The 24689-nt window shown below is 54.5% G+C and overlaps 1 protein-coding gene across 1 annotated transcript; it reads right to left on the bottom strand.

Moving 5' to 3' along the window:
* Window positions 1-323: 323 nt before the first annotated feature.
* On the bottom strand, window positions 324-14347 carry TBKBP1 (TBK1 binding protein 1). The gene is made up of 10 exons (XM_065897865.1): window positions 14123-14347; window positions 13591-13713; window positions 13252-13356; window positions 12036-12216; window positions 11462-11464; window positions 11253-11425; window positions 10996-11057; window positions 2461-2579; window positions 1517-2244; window positions 324-452 (listed from the first exon to the last, which is right to left on the bottom strand). The coding sequence occupies exons 1-10, from the start codon at window positions 14345-14347 to the stop codon at window positions 324-326; spliced, it is 1848 nt and encodes a 615-aa protein (XP_065753937.1).
* Window positions 14348-24689: the final 10342 nt, after the last annotated feature.

Raw genomic sequence — 24689 nt, 5'->3', positions numbered from 1 at the left:
TGGATCCAACCATTTGAAAACAGAAAGGCAGAGGGAGAGGCTGGGTGGGATATGCCCCTTCCCACCCCAGCCCTGATCCCCACCTCCCCAGCAGAAGCCAGGGAGCTGGGGAGAGCCTCAGCTGACCTCCTGGGAAAAGCCAGGGCTGAGTGGTGCCTGGACCAGGGAAGATGGCACACACGTTGACTCGATAGCTAGTGGAGGTATCTGGGGGTCGCAAGGGGCAGGGGCCCCCTACGAGATTCATGCAGCATTCAAAGTGAGTGAGAGTTTGGGGGTGATGGGAGAAGGTGAAGAAACAGCCAGTGGGTGGGGGAGGCACCCTAGATCTTGCTGTTCTCCAGGTGAGAGTCAATGTGTTTGATGAGGGCATCATCGGGGTACCCGACAGGGAAACCCAGTTGGCAGAGGGGGCAGCTGCGGATATCAGAGCCCACTGTCTCCATCAGCAGCTGTGGGGAGAGAAGGGAGTCATTTATGGTCCACAATCCTCCCTCATGGTCCCCACATCCCAACCTGCCCTTCCCTGGAACCTGAGGCAGGGATGGCTGCAGCATGCAGAAGGCATCTGGGCACCCCTTCTCCTGTACCACCTCCTTCCTCCCCCTCCCTGACCACCTTCTACCAGTTCAGCATCCACTGCCCCGACCCCGGGCATAATGTCCCCAGGAGGTGTGAATGGGGAGGTGGGTATGCTCAGCCTCCCAAGGCATCTGCGGTAATGAGGGAAGCCAAGACCCAGATATGCCCTCAGACTGACTAAGACACAGCTCTCAGATAACTCAAAGCAATGGATAATCCTAAACAATGTACAACCCAAAAATAATTTTCTGTCTGGCTTTGGAATATATTTTGGTCCTTTCAGGTGGCAAGAGTTGGCTCTGACATCCAGGAAACTCATTATTTCAGTGAAACGATACAGCCGTGAGACAGGGCTTTCTTCTAGGACAGACAGAAAGGGGCAGGGGCTCTGAGGCCTGATGGACAGAACTGGATGAGCAGGCCTGTCCCTGTCCGGAACCAAGACCCATGGCATCAGCATAGCCTCCATCACCAAGTAATAGCAGATGTTTACTAGTGAGCCAGGCACTGTGCAAGAGTGCTTTGGGCTCACTGCCTCCCTCTTAAGAACTCTCTAATGGAATTAGATAATAAATCATTGACCTCATTTTTGCAGATGAGAAAACTGAAGGCCAAGAAGATAAGTAACTTGCCGGAGGTCCCAAAGCTACTAAGTGGTGGAATCCAGAATCAAAGCCAGGACTGTCACTCTGAAGACCCGGGCCTTTAACCGTGAAACTGAACAAGTTTTAATGGTGTGGGCCCCAATTCATGCCAACAAAAGGCCACTGGAGAGAGAGGGGTTGCTGCGCCCTGGGAAGGGGGCGGTAACAAAGGAAGGGAGCCCCGCCCATCAATCAGGCGTGAAGAGGGCGGCGGGCCCCCACCCCGCGGCCCCCCACCCCCCGCCGGGTCTGAGGCACGTGCTTACGTGCCCGCGCACGTGCCCACTCACGTTGATGGACGGCCAGGACTGCGCGTGCTCGGCGTGGGTGTAGGCGGTGGCGGCGGGCGACTCCGGGATGGGGAAACCAGCGCAGAACGAGGCGCAGCGGATGGCGCCAGCCTCCGGGCTAGGCGGGCTGGCGGGCACGGCCCACTCCTCCTCCTCCGACGGCTGCTTCTCGAAGCGCAGGCGGATGCCCTCGAAGGCGCGCCGTGGGCTGAGGGGCCGGCCGGGGCCGTAGAGCTCGCTGCCGTAGGCCCGCGGCTTGGGCAGCGTGGCCGCCTCGGCCTGCAGCCAGGGCGGGGAGGCGCCCGCGTAGCCCGCGCCCTCCGCCATCTCCGAGTAGCTGCGCCGGCCCTGGAAGCCGGCCTTCACGTGGTGGCTGGGCGGCTTGGCGTAGGCTCGCTCGGCCAGTGTCCTCTCCCCGGGCGGCGGGGGTGGTGGGGGCCGGGGCTGCGGGGCCGGGCAGGCGGGAGGCCCTGGGGAGCGGCACTGCGGGCTGGGGGACTGGCATGGCGGCGGCACCGGCGAGCGGCGCTGCGGGACGGGCGACGGGCAGGAGGGCGAGGCCGGCGATCGGCGCTGCTGGGGCGAAGGGCAAGGGGGCCCGGGAGAGCGGCGCTGGGGGACGGGGGACTGGCACGGGGGGCAAGGGGGCGCCGCTCGGGCCGGCGGGGAGTGCGAGGGACACTGGGGGGCCGGGGAGTGGCGCTGCGACAGCGGCGAGTGCCTCTGGCCTAGAAGAGAAGGGGGACAGTGGTGGGGAGAGAAGACGTCAGAACTGGGGAAACAGGGCCTTGCCGGCGACCAGTGCCCACCCACTCTGCGAACGGGAGTGGAAAAGGCCTGGGCACGGGGGAAGGAAGTGAAGGGTGGTCCCCGGACGCAGGACGGTGGCCATAGCTATCCCCTCCTGCCGGGTCCAGCTCCAGGCCTCCCCTGCCCCATCTCACCGCCACTCCGAGCCTGCTCCTGCAGCAGAGTCCTCAAGATCCTCCCCTGCAGGGAACTCAACTCCCGAAGCCGGCCCAGCTCCTCTGTCAGCTCCGTGTAAGCCAGCGCCAAATTCACCCTGAAGGACACCCAGTCACCCAGGTCAAGGCTTGACCCCAGCCTGCCCTGACCCTGAGGTCAGAGGGCAGGGAGTGGGGGAGAGGAGAAGGGAAATGGGTTTACTGCCATAGCTGTGGAGAACTGCCTCTGCCCCAGCATCTGGCCCTCCCCTCCCCTCCCAGGCCCTCCTAGCCCCGCTGCAGAAATTCTCTTGGGCTTTAAGGGCCACCTCAAACGGAACTTCTTCCAGGGAGCCCTCCCCCGACCCTGAACCTTACCTTGGGCTAGGGCAGTGGTTCCCAGACTATGGGCTGGGGATAGAGAGCTCAGTGATTTCAAGGGATCCCTGAAATTGTGTATTCACTGAGCATTGTCTGTGGCCTGAACACATCTCATACAGGTATGTGTGAATGTTTTTCTAATCTGTGCAGAAGCTGCGGTGACAAAACACAGATTCATCAAAAAGCTGCACTGAATTTATAGTAGGTTTTGTCCCTGTGAATTTTCTCAAAGAGCTCATGGTAATAGTTTAAGTGCAATCTGTGTATTGGGGGCAGGGGACTGCTGCACAGCCTATGAAGAGCCCCATTCCATAAGTGAAGACATGGCCTTCTAGCTTGGCAGAGGTGCCAGTTGATAAACTTGAACCCAAGTCTGCCTATTTCCAGGTCCACTGCTCTTGCTTCCACCTCAAAGCTGCCTCTGAGCTCGATTCAGCCTTGCAACTCCCAGGATCATCAGGGAACCCTTTACATGGAGCTGTTGTGCACTGAACACCTCCAGGGGGCGCCACTCACATTAAGCACCTAACAAAAGTTGCCTTGTTCTGGAACTTCACTGGGAGTTCCTCAAAGTTGGGGTCTATATCACTGTATTCGTATTCCCAGCATCTTGTCCAGGGTCTGGTACCCAGGAGCTGTTCAGTAAGTGAATATTGAATTGAGCCTCTCTATCCATTTTTCTCTCTTCCCTTTTTTTCCTCACACTTCATGCTCAGGCCTCCTGGGCACCCACCCTCATGGAGCTGGAACAGACTTAGCAAAGACTTCAGCCACTTCCTTTTCTCTTCCTTTCTCTTTGGGTCCCTGTGACCCAGAATCACTGAAGGTTATCATTCTCAACACTGCCCCTCCCCTGTCTCCCACCCCAGCCTGCACACCTCCAGGGAGCCTGTCTTGATGTCACATGAGGCTCTGCAATGGCCTTGGGTCACTGCTTTCATCTCTGATCTGGGGTTGGACCAATCCTGGGAAGCAGGGGATTTTGTTTCCTCAGATCTTGCCTCCTCAATCCAGAAGGGACTCTGGAACTTTGTGGAAGTTGGAGCTGGAGGGAAGTGGCAGGCAGAGGCTTGGCCAGTCCAGAGGGATTTCCTCACAGGGGAGGCCCTATTGCCCCAGTAGCTGAAGGGCCCTGGGCAGCAAGGAGAGGAGGGTGGAGGGAGTTCTCCAGACCCTGAGGGCCCTGTCCTCATCCCATGGTAATGGACGTGTGAGAGAGGATGTATGTGAATGGGAGGGAATGAAGGGAGGTGTGAGACCACTGTGATGGGTGTGAGGAACAGGGTGAGAGAGAGAGAGAGAGAGAGAGAGAGAGAGAGAGAGAGAGAGAGAGTGTGTGTGTGTGTGTGTGTGTGTGTGTGTGTGTGTGTGTGTCCCCGGAGAAAAGGAGGGGAAGTCATGAGGTTAGGGCTTCAGAGGGCAGGAAAAGCCGAGGTGCAGAGGGTAGATGATGACTGAACTCCCTCGCTCTCTACTCACTGGCGGGCTCTCTCGCGCCAATCCTGGGGCAGAGCTGGGTGGAAGGGGGAGCCCCTCCCACAACAAAGCTATTTTTAACCCATTTGGACCAAAGCCAAATTCTTGCAAACAGGCTGGGATTCTGGGGGACAAGCCCACTTCTAAAGGCAGGAGAGTGCCCTCTACCAGTCTGATGGTGGACAGGGATGGACAGGAGCAGAGAGGAGGGAGTCCTTTTGGGAGCCCTGGCCAAGGTGCTGCAGCCTCTATCCCACCACATCTCAGCCGTCGTGTGTCCTATGTTCCCCCACCCTCTTCTTCAGCGTGGGTCTGTGGGGAGAAATGGCATTGCCCTCATCAGACTGGGAGGCCAGTCTGTGTCCCACATTAAATTGGGGACTTCCCAGCAGGAGGCTCCCCTCTTCAAACCGAGGGAATCTGAGGGCAGGAGCTGCGTCTCCCCCGCTCAGACTGGGGGCTTTTGGAGGATCGTGCTAGCCCCTCAGTGGTGGGGGCAGGAGGGAGCCCTGGGCAGAGCACTGATGGAACATCCCCTCTGACCGAGCAACCAGTTTCTCTCCCTGTCCGCCTTCACTGCTGTATCTCAGGTGACAGATACAGGTTGTTGCCTTCACTCCCTGCCTTAGAGATCTCACCTGCCACACTCAGTTGCCAAGCCCCATCTCTCCCCGCTTGCCTTCTTCCCCATGTCAGGAGCTGCCCCAGTTTCCACCGCCCAGCTCCTGGCACCCTCCTCGCAGCAAAACAGGGCAAGAGGAAATGGAATGGAGAAGGCCCTAGCCCAAAATGCCCAGCCCCTCTTCCAGCTCTGACCCTGTGTCCTCCTGGAGCTCCAGGCAGCCCTTGCAACGACCTCTGAGACCCCGGGCAAGGTGGGGGGACCTGACCTCCTGATGCCCCATGGCCCTGTGGGACCTCCCCCTTCATCGGGCGTCTCTTTGTCTCTTCCCACCTCAAGATGCTCAGGCCCAGGCTGCTAGATGCTCTAACAACCTGAATGACTCACATTAGAAAACACTGCCAATTCAGTGGAAAAAAATCTCAACTTCACAACACAACCAAGAGTCGCACACGTGCACCTGAATACACATTCCACTTCCTGGCTTCCTGGCCCACACCTGAGTGCTATTTTCCACCATCACAGCTGTTTGGGAAGGATGGGTCAGGTGAACGGCAGCAGACGGCTGCATTTGGGTGCTTCTTCATTGCTTAAATTATGGGGGAAAATCCTGTCTGAGTCTCTCAGAACTTGGGAAGGACTCAGGGAGAAAAGAATCATAAATAATCTGTATGAGCCCTTATGGGCCAGGCACTGTGCTAAGAATTTAATCTTCACAACAACCCTACAGTGTTACCACTCTTATTATCTCCATCTGAACAGATGAGAAAACTGAAGCTTACAGAGGTTAAGTCACTTGACCAAAGCCATAAAGCCCAGTAATAGTGGAGTTGCTGGAATGGGAGCTCCCGTCTCCTGGACTCCAAAGTCGAGGCTACTGACCACTAAGCTATCTACTGCCTTCCAAAAGGATCGGGGAACGGGGTAAAGGAGAGGTGGGAAGGCAGCAGAGGGAAAGATGAGGAGGAGGAGGAAGAGGCTGGGGACCTGCAAAGTGGCCTGGGAGCCCTGAGCATCACCAGCCCTGCCCTGGGAGGGGAGAGGAAGGCGCTAGACACGTGTGGAAGTGGAAGGACAGAGTTTATATTAAGAGGCCGGGTCAAGGTCACAGAGCAGTGGTGGCACAGAGCAGGGATGCAAACAGGCTCTTGGCACCTCAGCCTGCTGTGCTGGCACCTTCGGAAGAGCCACGGTGCAAATGGCAGCATTGGCAGGAAAGAGGGCTCCCACCACTGCAAACCTTTCCACCCTTTGTTGACTTATCCTTTCATTCATTCTTTCCACGAATAATTGAGGGAGCTCAAAAATTCACCTGGAAACAATCATCTTCACTGTTATTGACAAAGCAACTGAGATGAGAAAGGTTAGAGACCTAAGCGTCTGCCTCTGTAAAAGGCCTCTTTCTGCCCCAAACCAGCTGGGAGACACGTCCGAGTGCAGTGTCTTCCCCAGGGACGTTCACTTGGGTGCCCTGTGCTGCGCTGCAGCCCCTGTGAGGATGCGGACTTGGACGCAGACACGGATGCGGCAGGGTCGAAATTCAGACCAGCACTGGGTCATGGGATTAGAACTAGGGATGGATGGGCTCAAGGTCAGGATTAAGGCTGGGGTCGGGGTCAGATTAGTTCATTTTCAGTCAGGATTGTAGATGGAGCTGGGGGCAGGATGAGGGATAGGGTTACAGGGAGGGATGGGATCAGTATTAGGGATACGACTGGGGTAAGGATCAGAGCTGGTCATGTGGTCAGAATCCCTGGCTGACAGAATCAGCAGGAAAACAGAAATCCAGCATCCCCACCCCCTCCATCCTTGCCCATAGCTGCCCCCTGCTGCCCCCAGCCACCTCACCCCCGCGGGGGAATTGAGGGACCCAACTTTCCACCACCCACAGGCACACCCAGCATTAGTCTTCCCACCCGGCCCGACCCTCAGGGAGGGGACCACAGGCACCGGGCCGTGGAGGGACTTGAGGTTGCGGGCCGGGGGAGGAGGAAGTCGCATGCAACAACCCAGCGCTCCACCACTTCCTTTCAGGCGCCTTGAGCCCCTTCACTCTCCTCGGCCAGCTATGACTTGCGGTCCACAGAGCCCAGCTCTTCATGGCAGCCCCTGCCATGCTTCCAGCTCAGCCAGATGTTCTCTGTGTCTAGAAAGCCTCCCCAGATACAACCAAACCGAGAGGCTCACAGCAGGGCTAGGAACCAGAGTCCCCATTTCGGTTGGGGGGCCCACACATCCCAATTTGCCCAGGGCTGTCCTGGTTCACAGGAGTCACCTGGCATAATTATTAATAGGGCCCCCTTTCACTTTTAAAAATGATCAGGTTTAGTCAACAAATCATCTGGCTGCCCCTCATGTAAGGGCCTCCTACTTGGATAAGAATGTGAACCAGAAAAACACCACAAGGTACCGTCACCCCATCTGCTCAGGACCTGTTTGGAATTTGCACTTCTCTGATTACTTCTTTGTAACCTTGGTTTGCTCAGCTGTAAAAGGGGACAATACTGTCACATTTTGGTGAGAAACAAATGAGATTTTGTAGGTAAACTGCCTCGCAGAGTGTCTTCTGTGGATGAAGACTCAGGGAAGCGCCTAGGAGACGGGTGGAGAAAGGGGGAAACCAGTTTTGATCCTTTTCTAGAGATACCAGTTCACTGAGTTTGGTTTGAATGAGGGGAGGACGTGGAGTTCCCCATCGAGGGAGAGAGTGTGGGTAAGAGCTGCTCTCTGCCTCCCTGGCAGGGAAAGGGTCAGAGACAGTTCAAAGCCCACCAACCCCTCAGACCACAATTAGGTGGGCGTGGTGGGCCCCAACTTCAGAACCCCTCCCCACCCTTGGGGAGCCCCGAGGCTGCAAGTCCTCAGGGCTTAATTCCTGTGGGCCGGGTACCCAGGCTGAAGGAAATTTGAAAGAAAGGAAGTAGGGAGGGTGAGAAGCGTGAAGGGGGAGGCCCTGGGCCCGCTGGTTCTGGGGCATGAGACTAAGCTCAAGGTACACGGGGGTCTCCGACTTCCGTCCTGACCCCCCCCCAGCTCTGCCCTTGACCTCCGTGCAGAGTTTCCATCCTCTCTCTCCGAGTTCACACTTCTCCCCCACCACTAACCGCAGCCCACGCAGAGGCTTGTGGGTGGAGAGAGGGGTGGGGGGTGGGCGGAAAAGCACCCAGGCTGCAACACTGAGCCCCCCACGTTGGGGAGAAAGGCCTCTAGTCCCCCCCCATCACTCATACTGAATCCCCATCTTCCCACAGGGTGCTCCCCTCATGGATGAACCCCCTCACTCACTGGCCCTCATTCCCCTGACGGAGCCCCCTCTCCACAATCTCCCTTCCACCCTCAGCGCTGGCCACACCCTCAGGAAGGCCGCACTCAGGACCTGTGACCCCGAGTGGGGCCCAGAGGGAAGGAGGCCATGGGTTCTGCACCTCTCACTTGGCTGGGACCCTCCTGGGGTCCTCAGCTCCCTGCACATCCTCAGGAGCAGGTGGTCTCCACTCCTACCTCCTCCTTCATTATTGCCTTTGGCCCGCGAGTCACCCTCAGCGGCTCTTCCTCTGGGGCAATTTGTCCCCCTGGGCACCGACCACCAGATGCTGGGCTGACCGAACAGCAGGGAAATCTTGACCGGAGGTCAGACCTGGAGGGTGGCAGTCCGGTCTGGGTGCCCATTTTCAGAGGAACATTGATGACCTGGACCTGTGAGCCAGGGGCTGGGATGGGAGGGACTGGAAGCCTTGAGGCTGGGGCTGCGTCCCAGGACTGCCCCCTCAGCACCTGGGGGACTCACTGAGGGGAATTAATAGAGGCGGTGGCAGTACAAGCGAGGGCGTGTGAACAGCCAGGACTCCCACGGTGAAACTGGCCACCTGGAGGCATCCACACGGAGACTGGGGAGCACCTCTCGGGGGTACACAGGGTCCCCACAGAGGACTCGGCTGGACTCAGGAAGCTCTGTGGCTCCCTCTTTAGCCTTCACACCTCCATCTGGATAACCCACCCCTGTAATCCTCTCCTAGGAAGGTCCACATGTAAAATTCCCACTAGCCTGGAGGCTTAGGCAGAAGTAGAAAGAAAAGGAGGGGCTGGTAGGGGGAAAGGAGCTGGAGTAGATGACTGAGGCCCCCTCAGGTGGGAGGACGGGGAGGGAGCACTCGGGAAGCGGCTTATTACCAAAAGGAGCTGAGTTTATAAGAAAATAAAACTACCGGGGGAGTGAGGACTTCCTCTGAGAATTAACTCTTGCCAAGCTGAGGCTATCCAGAAATGCTTGGCCTGAAAGGAAGTGTGAAGCTGGGCAGGCAGGGCCCAGCCGGCTCTAGGGGTAGACGTCCAGGAGGCCCTGATGCAGAGCCCAAGCCGTGGAGACCGAGGGGAGGAGCTGGAGGTCACCTCAGGTAGGAGCAGCCCCGGAGCAGAGCCCAGCTCCCTCTGGCCAAAGGGACAGGGTCGGGGCGGGTGGGGGTGCCTTGGGGTGCGAAGGAAAAGCGGCTGTCTGGGCCAGAATTAGTGGCATAGACGATATGACCTCCAAAAGCATCTGCAGGAGGGGTTCTCTTCTACTCAGTCGCTCACGTGGCCCCTTGGGACCCACACCCCCTTCTCTGCCTCCCCCACATCACCTTCTGCCACTTCTCCCAGCAATGACGGACCTCTGAGGCCATGAGGGAAACCTGGGGCCAGATAGGTGAAGTGGGCAAAGCTAAGCCACTCGGCATCCCAAGAGGGGTCCCTGAGATTCGAAACCTGGCTGTTCGGACTTCAGCCAAAAAAAATCCTCTCTCTGGGTTCAACCAATTGAGGGAGGCTTCACTGCTGGTCTTCTAAGAGGGAGTTGGATTCAGTGAGCCATAAAGGGCCCCACGGTGTGACTTTAGGGGCAAGCTATGATTCTAGAATGTGTGTGTGTGTGTGTGTGTGTGTGTGTGTGTGTGTGCACGCTTTCCGGGTCTGGGTACACAGGCTAGGATGGACCCTGAGCCCCAGCCACAAGCTAGGGTGGACCCTCTCTGCAGAGGCCCCTAACAGCTGAGGGGTCCCACCCATCAGTCCCACACACTGGGTTCTCACTCCCCAGCTATCACAGCCCCACCCAGGCCCTCACCCCAGGGTGCAGAGGGAGGTGAGAGGTACCCCCAACCGGCCAGAAGCCAGGAGGAAGGTGAGGAGGGAGCCTGCTGGGAGGAGGACCGGGGCTCCTGGGGCTGGGTGTGTGGTGTGGTGGAGGGTTAGCTCCTGCCCTTGCTGGGCCTCAGTCTTCCCCTCTGATGAAAGTAGGGAGTCTGTGCCACACGTCTCATCTTAGGGGAGAAGGCTTAGGCGGAAGGAGGTTTGTGCTCTATTTCTCAGAAAGTGGGAGAGGACGAGTTCAGGTGCGGATGTGAAAGGCACCAGGCTCACTGCTGCCAGGCTGCGCTCACCCTCTCCCTGGCTGCCCAATGCTGCCCCGGAGGCCCTACTACTAGGCTTCACCCTGACATAGCTCCCTCCCCACCTACTGCTGCCTCTCTTTAATGGCAGGATCCCCAAGGGACACCCCAGCATAATACGTTCTAATTCCCTGCATGCTGCTGTATGAACTCAAGGAAGTCCATCCTCTCCTAAGCCTCAGCTTTCTCTCTCCTGAGATAGGAGACGAGGCATCACAAATCCTAAAAGAGACCATCTCCTTCCTCCTTGTCAGGGAGGAGAGGGTTAACCCAAGCAGCTGGGCCTTGTTACTGGGATAGAAAATGGGCTCCAGAGAGGCCCCCAAACTCACCAGGGGACACTGAACATAGCAGCAAAGCTTCTGAGAAAGTCTCTCTCAACACCTGACACCTCAAGAAGACACAGGCCTGGGTGCCAGAGGAAAGCAAAGGGAACCTCCCAGAACCTGAGCACCTCCAGAAGCTCGCCTTCTTCCTGTGAAGGGCGCAGAGCCACACAAGCAACCCGACAGCGTGGAAGAGAGGTCCCCCAAACAATGTGCAGGGGGAGGAGAGAATCAAAGGGGGAACCTGGAAAATGCCATCCCCGGGGGTGCAGAGGTTAAGAGGAGGAGGATTAGAGTGACTTACTGATCATCCCCAACTCTTTTCACCCACGCCATGTCGCGCTCTGACTGGTTGGAGGCCAGATCCTAAGGGAAAGATCGAGCAGTCAGACCCCAACCTCACCTTGCCTGAACTTCTCTTCTTTACCATTCCCAGGGCTGGTCTGTACTCAGTGAGGAAGTCCCAGATCTCTAAAGTCGTTTCCAGCAGCCCCCAGACCTTCAAGGAGCTCTGCAGGTGCCAGAGCAGGGACCCCAGGTCAGCGCCCCCACCCTTTTTACCTGGGCCCGGGTCTCCTGCAGCTGCTTCAGCTCCCCCTGCAGCCGCTCACACTCAGCCTGGAGCTGCTCCTCCCGAAGCTGAGCCCCCCGGGCCTCTCCCTGGGCAGCCTCCAGAGCCTCTTCTAGCTGCCGCCGCTCCAGCTCACTCATACTCGGCGTGGGCCCTGGCCAGCCTGCCGGTAGAGGAAAGGACAATGTCAGGCTGGAACCAGCTGCTGGACACCCTCCACCCACTCCCAGATCAATACAAAGTGAAACAGGTGAGAACTGCAGCGTGAAGGATCCAAGAGAGACATCCAGAGGGTAGATATCCCAGGATGAGAGAGAGACCTCTACTGAGGGCAGAGGGGAACAGTGGGCTGAGCTGCTTTTTCTAATCTTTCTGGTGGCCAGGGGAGAAATAAGACGGGCTCTGGAACGGTTTCCCCAACCAGACTCAAGTCTGAAAGCATCCTCAGGGGCCTCTCCTAATCACAACGGAAGACAGACAGAGGGGACTCTGGGTGGGGCCGCCCTCTGCTGGCACATAAAGGAATTGCATGGGAGAGCCTGGGAATGAAGGAGTTAAGGTGGGGGGATGCCAGTGGGAGAAACTGGGGTAATAGTTGATGAGGTGAGGGGACAGTTGGTAAGGAGGGATGAGGTGATTATGGGAGAAGTTTAAGACATCGTAACGGGGTGCTGACTATCAGTCTGAAATACTGGAGGTGTCCAATAGTGTTGAAATGGGGGGCTGGCTTGGGAACATCAGAGTATGGAAATCAGGGGTGGCTGAGATCTCACCGTGACTCAAGCCAGATCCGCCTCTTAGTGCCAAGTAGTGCAGGTCCAGATCAGCACAGGGCGGGGCAGGGGCAGGTGGGGGGCTCAGGCTGGGGAAGGCTGCATCCCGGAGGCCTTGTTGCTGCCGCAGCTGCTGCTCCAAACCACAGATCTGCCGCAGGTGGGTCTCCACCAGGGCCCGCTATGGGGGGGAGACAAAGGGGTGAGGATCTGCATCAGGTCAGGGCACACCTGTGGGCTGCCCAAACCCAGAACTTCTCCATGTCTGGGTATCCATCACCCCCCTAAACTGAGCAGAGACCCCAGGTCACATATCCCAACTCCACTCTCCAAGTGGCCATGAGTCTCCTCTCCCAGCAACTGCAATGCAGATGTTTCTGGCTACTGCCCCTTGCAAGGTCAGAGTTAATGCCTCTTCCTTGTCACTACCACGCAGACACACTTATAAGAACACTCAGCCCCCTGTCCAGACACCACCACACTCTCAGGAGCATAATAATTTCCATTTTCATATGTCACTTAACCACTCTGGGCTTCACCTACCTCACCTATAACATGGAGCTAACCACACCTACCTCTTAAGTAAGTTTGTTACGAGGATTAGAATGAGTAAATATATCTAAAGAGATAAAAATGATGCCTGGCACAGTTAAGTGCCATTAAGTGTTTGTGATTGTTAAGTCAAAGCATTTTTTACACAAATGCCCAACAGCTCAGCAACGTTGTTATTATTTGCCCCACTTTTCACAGGCAGGACAGAGGCTAAGTGACTTGACCCAGCTCACAGCTAGGAGTCAGCAAGAGACCATGCCTCCTGATTCCAACACCTGCCCACCTGCTCACACGCATGGCTATACCCTGACTCAGAATCACACACAGGCCAAGGCCCATCCCAGCAGCCACGAACACTTTCAGTCACCTCTGCCCTCACCCACACAGCCTTCCAGCTCAGTGCTATAGGTGCAGGGTCAACGCAGCGTGAGCACCAAACATACACACAGATTCACAGTGTTCTACAGGGCTACTCACAGTCACCTCCTGTCACTGCATGGCCAGGATGTACACAGAGTCACTCACAACCTGTATGATACACACAACCCCACTCACCAGGCCAAACGGGCACTCACTCGCGGACAGACACGAACACGGTGGGGTGCATTCCACAAGCACACAGCCAAGGTCACACCCTCAAGCACCTGGGCTCCCTGAACCTCACCATCTCCCCCAGCTCCGTCTCCAGGTCACTCTTCTCCACGCACAGCTTCTCGTAAGCCTGGATCATCTCCCCGAGCTGTTCTTCCTGCTCCTTATTCTTCTGCAACTGGACGGGGCCCGGAGGGGGTGGAGTGCAGCCAGAGTCAGGCCCATCTTGACTTGGGGGCAGAGCAGCACCCTGTGCCTCCCACCCCCACTCCCAGCACCCAGTGGAGGGGTAGGAGGAGCTGCAGCTGGTTCTAGGGAGGACCATAGCCATCTCTGATCAAGGAGATGGAAGGTCAGAGGCTGGGGAGGTTATCAGAAATGGACTGGAGCAAAGAGCTCAGGGAGGGCTCACCTCGTGCTGGAACTGGTTGAGCCGTTGCTGCAGGCTGACTTTCTCCACCTCCAGCAGGGAGCCATCCTTGATTTCATACAAAGAGAAGCCGTGCTCCTCTCCAAAGTCATTGATCAGTGGGTACTGCGGGTGGGGCAGGCCCTCAGAAGAGCTTCAGCCTTGCTGTGTCCCCATCCCACAACCTGCGTCAGAATCCTCGCCTCGCCCTCCCTACTCCAGTGGGATCTGTACATCCTGATTCCCATGGCCCTGTAGGCATCTCCCACCAACCAGATCTTTTTTAGATCCAAGGTCCAGCATTCCAAAGCGGATCCCTCCTGATCCTTTCCTGATTGGTGCTGGGGTCTCCAGAGTTCCCATCCGTCCAGAGCAGCCACATCCCTCGTGAGGGATCCTCAAGTTCCCAAGAGTCTGTACCCTGACCCCTCTTTTGGATCCCTGGAATCTCTGCCGGATCCCCAGTTCCTGCCACCCAGCAGCCCCCTCCCCTGTCACACACACAGCCAGACCCCCGTCATCTCCAGGTTCTGACCTTAATCTCGTAGACTTTGAGGCGGCGGCGGAGGGTGGCATTCTCCCTCTCCAGGCCCCCCAGCCGCTCTTTGATGTCTCCGTAGGCCGTGATCAGGGCAAAGTGGGAGGCGGAGCACATGTCACCCCCCAGCGAGGGGTCTCCAGGGGCGTCCAGCCACACCTCACTGGGCCCCAGGGCCTCCTGGGTCAGGATGCTGATGTCATCCTCAAACATGGACTCCATGGCAAGGGCCTGGGCCACAGCCCGCCCTGGGCCTCCTGGGAGAGCAGGAGCAACGAGCAACGGTGGAGAGGGTGGCCCAGAGCTTGTCCCTAATACCCCTTGTCCTGGCCTGAGGAGCCCTGCGGCCAGCTGAGATGCAGCCTGGTCCTGCCCCCGTGTCTCACAGCCCCCTCCCAGACCCATCTTCTCTTCTCTGCTGCCTTTGGGGGAAGGAGCTAGGACCAGACGGAGGTGGCGGGGTGGGGGGTGGGGTGGAGCAGTGACAAATAGGGACAAGTAAGCGAGGCCAGCAGCAGGGAAGGGCTCCTTCCGGAACCCAGGGAGAACTGTGGACAGGAGAGGGCTGCCTTCCCAGCACACAGGGTCCAGATGGGGACTGCCTTGACTCACTCCTCAGCCCCTTCTCCACCCCAGGCTTCACTTCCCCAAATACCTCTCTTCCAAGCTCCTCATGCCAGGCCTCTGGCACCCCTGGCTCCTCCCTAAGGAAGGCCCAGTGCTTCTGGGAGGGTCAGCCCCACCACTGTCAGAACATCCTCTGCTGGGCCCCCGCCCAACTCCCTGGCTTCCTCCTCTAGGATCCCAGAGTTCAGGAAAAGGAAGTGCTTCCCCCACTCACACCAGCCCGGGCGGCTGTGGCAACCCTCCAGGCCCTCCACACCCCTGACCTGGGACCCACAGGAGGTCATCGGCTGAGTGTCTGAGGGCACACAGTGGGGAAGGGGGCTCTGGGAGAGGGCCCGGCGCAGGTGGAGACGGCTGACAGAGAATTCTGAAGCCTGGCCTGTGTGCCTGCACAGAGGGAAATGGGGAGCCCTGAGAAGGGGCAGGAATGACTCAGGGCTCCCGAAAGAGTAGGCGAGGGGGTGCGTGTGTACTTTTCCTGGCCCTGTTTATGAATGTGTGTCTGTGGTTGGCATGTGTGGGGGGAATGTGTGTGTCTGTGAATGAGTGTAGGTGTGTCACAGTCAATGAGTGCCTTAGCGGGGCTGCGGGCGGGCGGGGGGGTGGGGGGTCGGAGGGAGTGGGGAAGTGGCCAGGAGGCCGTGTGTGTTTGTGTGTGCACGCGTGCGTGAGCGTGTGTGAAGGGTGGGCACGTTCGGGGCCGTGTGTCACGTGAGGCACTATGGGAATGTCCGAGGTGTGTGCGCGCGCGCCAGAGCGTGTGTGCGCGTAGGAGAGGGGGCTCCCGAGGTGTGAGTTGAGGCAGTGGGGTCCGCGACATCCCAAAATCGGGCAGCAGGAGCCTGGGGTGAAGAGGGCCCAGGCCCAGGCCCCAACACTGCCCCGCCTTAAGTGCCAGGGAAACGCGTGTGACCGGGTCTGAGTAAGGAGTGTGTGCGCGCGTATTTGTACGGCTGGCCCCACCTTTAACCCTCTCCTCCCCAGGCCCATCCCCTCTCCCCAAACTCCGCTGTCCGCGCTCACCACACTCGCCCAGACCCCCGGCTGGCCGGCCACCTCGGGCCCAACCCCACTAGCCAGGGCTCTGGCCACTTAGCGGCCGCGACCAGTGTTTGCTTCCTCTGCATCCCCCTCCTCGGCCCAGCGACCCCGCGCGAGAGCGACAGCAGGCGGATGGGGAGGGATGCCTCCTCGGCCCCGGGCCCCTTCTGCGGTCCCTTTAAGAGCCGCCCTTTAAACCCCTTTAGCTCGGCGGACAGAAACTGTCGCCCCTCCCCTCTCAGGGGCCGAGACCAGGCAGCCCCCTCCCCCACAGCCGGCCGAGCCCAGGGGCCCCAGTCTGCCGTCGCCGGGCCGGGGAAGGGGGTCCGGATGCGGTGCGGCCTGAGGAGCGGCGGAGGAGGGGGAAAGGGGGAATGCGGACTGCCGACGCCGGACCCTTCCCTCCCCGCCACCCTGGGCCAGCTGCGGGCCAACCTCCCGCCCCCTCCTCCGGTCCACCCCGCGACCCACAGGGGCCGGCCCTGGACGCCGTTCCCTCCCCCCGCCCAGCCCAGCCGGGACTCACAGCTGCTGCCGGTTCCTGCTGGTAATCGCAGCTTACCCCCTCCGCCTGCTCCCTCCCCAGACCGGTGCCCCCACCCCCCTGGCACCGCGCTCCGCTCTCGCCCTGTCGCCGCCGGGTCTCTCCCCACCCCCCACCCCCTCCCCCCAACCCCCTCCCTCGCTCCCGCCCCGCTCCTCCTCCTCCGCCGCCGCCGCTGCCGCCGCCGCCGCCGCCTCCTCCTCTTCCTCCTCCTCCTCCCCCCGGCTGCTCCGGGCTTCTCCGGCTGGGAAGGCGCCCCGGACCCTGCCGCGGCCACCACCACGTGGCAAGGGGCGGCCGGCCCCCGGCGTGCGGCCCCGCCTGGCAGCGCGCCCGGTGCCCACCAGCTCCCTGCTGCGCGGCCCATGCTCCGCGCCCCCTCCCAGACGCCTCCCATCGCAGTGTGGCTTGGCGGCGTGTGTGGGGGAGTTTGCGGACGGCGCCGGGGCTCAGGAGGTGCTTTGGAATTTGCTTTGGGGCTGTATGTTTTGGGGAAAGTGAGGTTCTTTATTTGGATTGTTTTGGTCTTTGATCTTTTGAGAAGGAAAATATTAGACCTACTCTTCATAGCTCTTGGGAGAGGGGGCATTGCAATGATAATGAATACAATGACCTTAGGGTCCAGTCGGAGAGATTAGAGTTAAATCAGTAACTTCTTTGGAAGTGAGAATGAGCTAAGATCAAAGTTCATTAGGAAGGGGGACAGCTTTCCTCTCCCACACACAGTCCCCTCCCCCCAACACACAGACGCACCCACAGGCCAGCGAAATGAACAAACAACAGATTTCACCCATCCACAAAGATTATTTGAGCACCGGCCAAACTGCTGGGCAGGAGTCACAAGTTTTTGCCACTTTCCCACTGAGTGACCTTGGGCAAGTTACTTAACCTCTCTGAATTAAATTGGAGTTAATTCCTGACCTGGGCAACTGTAGGAGAGGAATGGGGACCAGAACTAAAGGTGCTCTGTGAATCCTCAGGGGGGTGTTAATAAGTCATTTTGGTTATTCCCTGATGGATTAAAAAACCATGGGCAGAGGCATGGTCAACCTTGATGCAGGTAGGGAATGATCAAGGGAAACTCTGGAGGACTCTGGCTAACCCCTAACAAGCCAACCCTGGAAAGAGAGTATAGGCTAAGGAGGGGGCTTTTGGTAGGCTCAGAATTTAGCTTGAAGCCTCCCATCTGGAGAGAGGGTTCAGGCTGATGGGAACCTGAGCCTATCTTTTTGGCTCCTGGAGGAGGTGGGTGGTGAATCTGGAAGGGGCAGGAGAAAAGGTTTCTTGCTTGCTGTGAGCTTTGAGAAGCAGCAGCAGCAGTTCCCATTTTGTCCCACTGTAGGGAGAAGATTGGGCTGGAGGGTGAGCTCCTCCTCCTAGGAGAGCCAGCAGGGGCTGTGTACTCTTTATTTTCAAAGAAAGGGATTCTCACTGGCTCCCTTCCTCCTCCTCCTCCTCCTGCTGGGTTCCCTTCCAGTTGCTCCTGCTAGCCTTTTACGGTCCAGAACACTAGCTTTCTCTGAGCCATGTGGGACAACCCACCTGCCCTTTAGATATAAAGGCTACCCACAGGTGTCATCTCCCTTAAGGCTGCACAGGTTCTCTTCTAAAACTTAGAAGACCAGGCAAAAGATTGGAGGCTGGGCTTAAAGGTAGTGGGGCTGTCTCTGAGGCCTCAATGAGTGTGGATTTGGCCATCCACTGGCCTGAAACTGACTGGCAAGCCTTCCCTCACTGAAAAGGGTAATGGGTCCAGGTACCGTCTAAGCACACACTCTACAGGATGAGTTGTCAGGTCCTGATGCTGCTGGGCTGCTCAGGGTACAGGCCTGAGTCACCCAGCCGGGCACAGCCCAGTGGTTTATCTGGGATTCTAAGCAGTTGGTAGCAAAAGCCCAACAGAGATTATGCCTGGTTCAGGTGCCCCCAAAATACCTCCCTGGAATCTAGACCTGATCTCATTGCATTCTCCCTGTTTTCTGGCTCTGTTGCTCATATTGGACAGACAGTTCTGAGAACAGAAACTGTATCCCATCCGTCTTCATAGCCCTAGGTGCCCAGATAGTATCTGCTCACTATACACTTACTTATTCAACAAAGATTTCTTGAACACCTATTATGTGCTGGATGCTGAGAATACAGTGATGAGCATGTCTCTGAAGGACAAACATGTATCTCCTGCCCTCTTGGAGCTTATGTTCTAGTAGAGGAGTCAGACAAAAAAAGAAAGATTAATAAATGAAACAATTATAAATTGTGATAAAAAGTAAAAAGACACAAGGTGCAACAATAGGGAAGAATTGGAGGGGGGTATCTGCTTTAGATAAAGTAGAGAAGCTCTCCCTAATGAGATAATGTTTAAGCTAAATCTTAAGGGGTAGGAAGGAGTGTTCCTGGTTGAATGAATAAGTGAATGAAGTCGTGTAACTTTGGATGAGTTACTCTCACCTCTGTAGGCCTGTTTCTTCATCTGAGAAAACTGGAGATTGGTCTGAACTCCTTCTAAGAACCCATGATATTATCAGGGCTCATCATGATAGAGACAGAAAAAGGTAAAACCCAGGGTCCTGGTGAAAGGGGAAGGGTGGTAGAGGGAAGTGAGAGGAGAAGAGGGAATATGGTGGACAACTGGTCAGGCTCGAGTTGTGCGACATTTGTAAATGGCATTCACAGGTGCTGTGAGAGGACCTTTCTCCAGTAGTTACTGGTAGGAGAGACAGTGCAGAAGCAGGAGCCAAGTCACCCCTGCATGTTTCCTCCTTGGAAACCATCAGGGGGAGACTGTTTCCCATTCCCAGGACCCTTGCTTTGGAAAAACACTTTAACCTTCCTGTCCCATCCTTGCCTGAAAAGAGTAGGAGGAGGTGGCGTTAGCAGCTGGCAAAAAGTTGAATCAAAATAAAACGCAGATGACTCAGATAGAATCAGGCTGGCAGAAAAATTGATTAGACGCATGTGACAATGCAGGATCCGGTTGCCACCTTAGCCCTTCAGTTCTAGGTCCTAGAAAATTAGGGTTTGCTGCGGAACCATCCTGGGATTCCAACTGTAGCTGCTAGTCTTCCAACAAATAAGAGGTTTGGGGGGTGGTGGAAAGTCTCATTCCTTCCCGCAGGTCCTCCAATTTCTGTGGAGATAATGCACATCCTCCAATCAAATTTGCAAGGTTTGGGTGGAAAGTTTATAACTATTTCTGCTTCATATTCTCCACGACTGTGTTCATTTCTGCTCTCTCCCAAACAACTAAAAATTAGTCTACAGGCACACCTTGTTTTATTGTGCTTCGCTTTATTGCACTTCTCAGATACTGCATGGGTTCTGTTTTGTTTTTTAACATCTTTATTGGAGTATAATTGCTTTACAATGGTGTGTTAGTTTCTGCTGTATAACAAAGTGAATCAGTTATACATATACATATGTTCCCATCTCTTCCCTCTTGCGTCTCCCTCCCTCCCACCCTCCCTATCCCACCCCTCTAGGTGGTCACAAACCACCGAGCTGATCTCCCTGTGCTATGCGGCTGCTTCCCACTAGCTATCTATTTTACGTTTCGTAGTGTATATATGTCCATGCCACTCTCTCACTTTGTCACAGCTTACCCCTCCCCCTCCCCATATCCTCAAGTCTATGCTCTAGTAGGTCTGTGTCTTTATTCCTGTCTCACTCCTAGGTTTTTTACAAATGGCAATTTTGTGGCAGCCCTACATTGTGCAAGTCTATTTGGACCATTTTTCCAACAGCATTATTATTATTATTTTTAATATTTATTTGGTTGCTCCGGGTCTTAGTTGTGGCACACGGAATCTTTAGTTGTGGCATGCAAACTCTTAGTTGCAGCATGTGGGATCTAGTTCCCTGACCAGGGATCGAATCTGGGCCCCCTGCATTGGGAGTGCAGTCTTAGCCACTGGACCACGAGGGAAGTCCCCCAACAGCATTATTTTTAAATTAAGGTATGTACATTTTTTTTTACACATACTGCTTTTGCACACTTAATAGACTATAGTAAATATCTTTTTTTTTTTTTTTTAATTTGGCCACGCCACAAGGCATGTAGGATCTTAGTTTCCTGACCAGGGATTGAACTTGCGGCCCCTGCGTTGGAAGCGCGGAGTCTTAACCACTGGACTGCCAGGGAAGTCCCTAAATATAACTTTTTCTATGCACAGGGGAAACCAAAATATTGGCATGACTCACTTTATCGAGATATTCACTTTATTGTGGTGGTCTGCAACGGAACCTGCAGTATCTCTGAGGTAGGTATGCCTGTATTCAATTTTTTTTTGTAAATAAACTTATTTTTGGCTTCGTTGGGTCTTCATTCATTGCTGTGTGCGGGCTTTCTCTAGTTGTGTGAGCAGGGGCCTACTCTTTGTTGCAGTGCGTGGGCTTCTTATTGCAGTGGCTTCTCTTGCTGTGGAGCACCGGCTCTAGTCGTGTGGGCTTCAGTAGTTGTGGCTCGCGGGCTCACTAGTTGTGGCACATGGATTCTAGAGCGCAGGCTCAGTAGTTGGGGCGCATGGGCTTAGTTGCTCCGAGGCATGTGGGATCTTCCCAGGTCAGGGCTTGAACCAGTGTCCCCTGCATTGGCAGGTGGATTCTTAACCACTGCGCCACCAGGGAAGCCCCAAAGCCATGTCTTAATTCTCTTCCTCAGGATGGTGATAGGCTGCCCCTCTGCATCCAAAGCTCAGGCTGGCACCAAAGCCGAGACATACTTTGCTTTCAAACAAGAAGGTATGTTTCACACACACAGCTAAGCTCAGGAACTTATGGCTTAGGAGCACCTGTGCGAGGAAACAGTTCAGGCCTCCTACCCGCACTGCACTGCCCAGGGTCGGCTGACAGCGCAGGGGTAATTCAGACATGGAGCTTACTCAGCAGCCTGTGGCCTTTTGGGCCACTAGGCACCAACATCCACCCTGCCCCCCAGCCCTGGTTCCCAAAAGCTTCTAGCTCAGAGGGAAGATGAAGCAGAAGTGCAGGGAGATGATTCAAATCCCAGTTGGGAGGAAAGTTGGCTTTAGGGAAGTATGCCACCTCCCACCAATCCTTGAATTGAGTCTGATAGTTGACAAAGGTTAACAATGGATGTCACTATAGAATTACCGCAAAATGACTTTGCCATTTAATTCCAAAGCCCATTCATCCAGGGCTCTCCCTGCTTGTTACCTGGAAGCTTGCTGGGAGCAGAGGCTCATCTGCTCATCCTCTAACCCTGCATAGCACACAGTCTGCACAGCCCAGCAGGACAAGCACAGCCTATGGAGTCGGGACTGCTTGGCTAGCCCACGTGATTTTGGCAAGATTCTTGCCCCTTCTGTGCTTCTCTCTCATCTGTCAACTGGGACTAAAATGGTGCTTTTGTTAAAGGGTTGATGAGGGTTACTTTCATTATTCTATATAAGACGCTTATTACAAGCCTGGCATCTGGTAATGCATAAAATCAACACTGTATGTCTAATTATTGATTAATCCTGTTCCCATTCCTCCAGTTAACCCAAGGTTAAGAGGCTAGCCTGAAGTCATCCAGCAAACGAGGAGGGTAAGAGTTAGGTGCCCAAGTGTCTTGAGGCTCTGCCATTCCCAGGTTTCTGGATGTTCTGCCCCTCAAAGGCTAAGTGATGCCATTTCAGAAACTCCCTGAACTGTACTGACATGTCATTAGTTCAACAAATACTTACTGAGGGTCTACTGTATGTCAGGCACTGCTCTAAGCTGGGGAAAGACAGTCAAGGTCACCAAATTTGGGAGCTTTCATTATAGTTGGGAAAACTGGCAATAAATAAGCAACAAATATACCTTTAGACAGTGTTGTGAAGGAAATGCATGGCACAGCATAAATATGTACAGCATGGATCCTTGTTTTGTATTACTAAGATACCGACAGCATCTGTCTAGGACAAATGTGAGGAAAGCTTGGGTTTTGGTATGACAGAACTGGGTTTGAATTCGAGCTCCATGTGACCTTGGTCTGATAAATTAATCTTTCTGCTCCTCATTCCTATATATTCCCCTATACAGAACTCTGTTAAGGTTGCTGTGGGAATTAAGATATAATACACATAAAATCTTCTGTGTTTACTGTTTTTTCACATCAGACAGGCCAAGCTGGAATCCTTGATGAGGCCAGGTGGAACTGTAGCCTTGTACTGTATGTACTTTTTCAGTGTTTGTTGAGGAGCCGGGTATATGGGAACGGGGAATACCTGGAGGGCTGCTGGAAAAAAAATTCTTAGGAGAAGCAGTTCTTCCTTACCATTTGATAATGAACCGATACCATTCTTTCCTCTAAGTATACCTTCAATGGAGAAATATTTAACGCAGTCTAGTCAAGAATTACAAGTTACTCTCTATAACCCAGTGATCTCCAAATTTGGGTACAGAAAGAAAATATTAGAACTCCTATTTATATTTATTTTTCATGTAATTGCTTTTTAATTATCTATTTTTGTGTCTTGTTACACAATATATGGGTACAGTAGTACAGGTATATAATTTATCAACACATGGGGTACGCATGATCAAAACTTCCTTACTGCAGGGGTGTGCAATTAGAAATGGTGAAAGGCCACATGGAGGCTAAGGTAGGAAAATGAAGGTCTGCCCTCATTTTACTTGCCCAACATAAACTAAGAAAGTGCATTTTTTTATAAAGTAGCCTGCAGGCATCTTGCTGCACTAATAAACAGCAGGGTGAAGGAAGGGACCCAGTTTCTTAATCTCAAGTCAGTGTTCTATCCTCTACAAGTCTCTGGGGCGGGGGGGGAAGTGGAAGCAGAAATTAAATACACGCTGCAAACTAAGTAAAAATCCAACCTTTGGATAAGCCATTAAATAGACGAGATCATTAGCCTGCAAAATATGCACAAGACAGAGGACAATCTCCAGCAGCTTCAGATCTCTCTGGACAGGAAACCTCCTCCACGTAGTCATTTTTCACTACCTCATTTGTAGAAAACTTTCATTCATTTCCCATTGTACTACGTAGAGCTAATTTTTAAGACAGATGTGTCCTTCCTCTCCCCAACTCACACATCTATCACCACACGCACCAGCTTCTTTCAAACAACTCATTTCACCTCCAAGGAGGTGACACCGTCTGGAACCAAAAATGAAGCGGCAAAATGTTGAAAATAAAAATAAAGTGGACTTTATTTAGAAGATAAAGGTGGTGGTATCAGTTTTGGTTAATAAAGTTGGGCTCAAGTGTTTTAACAGGTCTTTACTGCCATCACAGACTGGCATGCCAAGGGCATTCTGAATGCCAATTACAGACTGAAGTTGTTTCAAAATCCAAGATGCTGTCAAAATCTGATGATGGAGCTTGGATTTAGATTTTTTTCTTAAAGTTGGACTGACACATTTCTTATATATGAGTGACTAGATTACTTGGTTCTGAAAATGAAAACACTACACTGAGCAGTTCCCCTCCTCCACAAGTCCGTAAGGCAATGTTGCAGTTGCCTCTGACAGCCAAAATCTCAACATTCAACAGGGGAGCTAAGAGGAACTGGGAAAATGAAAAGCAAAATTAATAAATGTAATTGATATAGGCAGCTGCCACTTGTGGCAAACCAAAGCCTAGTCCGATGCCTATTTTCTTCACATTTGCACTGACATCTTACCAGACGGTAACTACATTCTTGAAGGAATGTGCGAAGACTAGAGTGGGGAAGGCCCAGACAGTGAGTGGGCAGAATGCATTTTGCATCCATTTGCCTTAGGTGGTACAATTAAGGACAAATACCTAGTGGGAAGACCCACTAGCCAAAGGTAACTAGAAAAGAGGGTAATAAATGCATAACCAGTGCAGAGTAACTGCGAGGCACCAAGACCACAGTCCAACCAGCCCATTTTCCTCCTCTCCATCACTGAATGGATCTGGGAGAAAGCATTAATAACAGCACTTGTCAACTGCTTCCCTGGAACAAAACATGACAAAACACACGGGTTTTGTTTTCATTATGGTTCTCGGTGTACTCTATTCTCCTGCTGTCTAGCTAAGCAGGCCACACAGGACAGAAATGGGTAGCACTGAGGAATGATCAGATTTTTTTTTCTCCCCAATATTCCTGCCCCCTCCCTAAGCCCTGACCAACCCTTGTCAGGAATGGTTAGTATATCACCCTTTCCCTCAAAGAACAACTAAAATTTAAACAAGGCATTATAGGGCCAGGTCTCTTCAGAGGGCTCAGGAGCTGGTGTGAGCTCTTTATTCACAATGGAGTGTCTTTCCTTCAAACACCTGGATTTTTTTTTGTACACTGGTTCATAGATCGGCACTTGACTTTGAACCTGGCACCAAAAGGCACAATATCTGATACCCTGTACAAGAGCTATTAGAGATGC

This window comes from Phocoena phocoena, chromosome 19, assembly GCF_963924675.1.
Source record: "Phocoena phocoena chromosome 19, mPhoPho1.1, whole genome shotgun sequence".
Classification (NCBI taxonomy): domain Eukaryota; kingdom Metazoa; phylum Chordata; class Mammalia; order Artiodactyla; family Phocoenidae; genus Phocoena; species Phocoena phocoena.
This window is presented reverse-complemented; position numbering and strand designations above follow the sequence as displayed.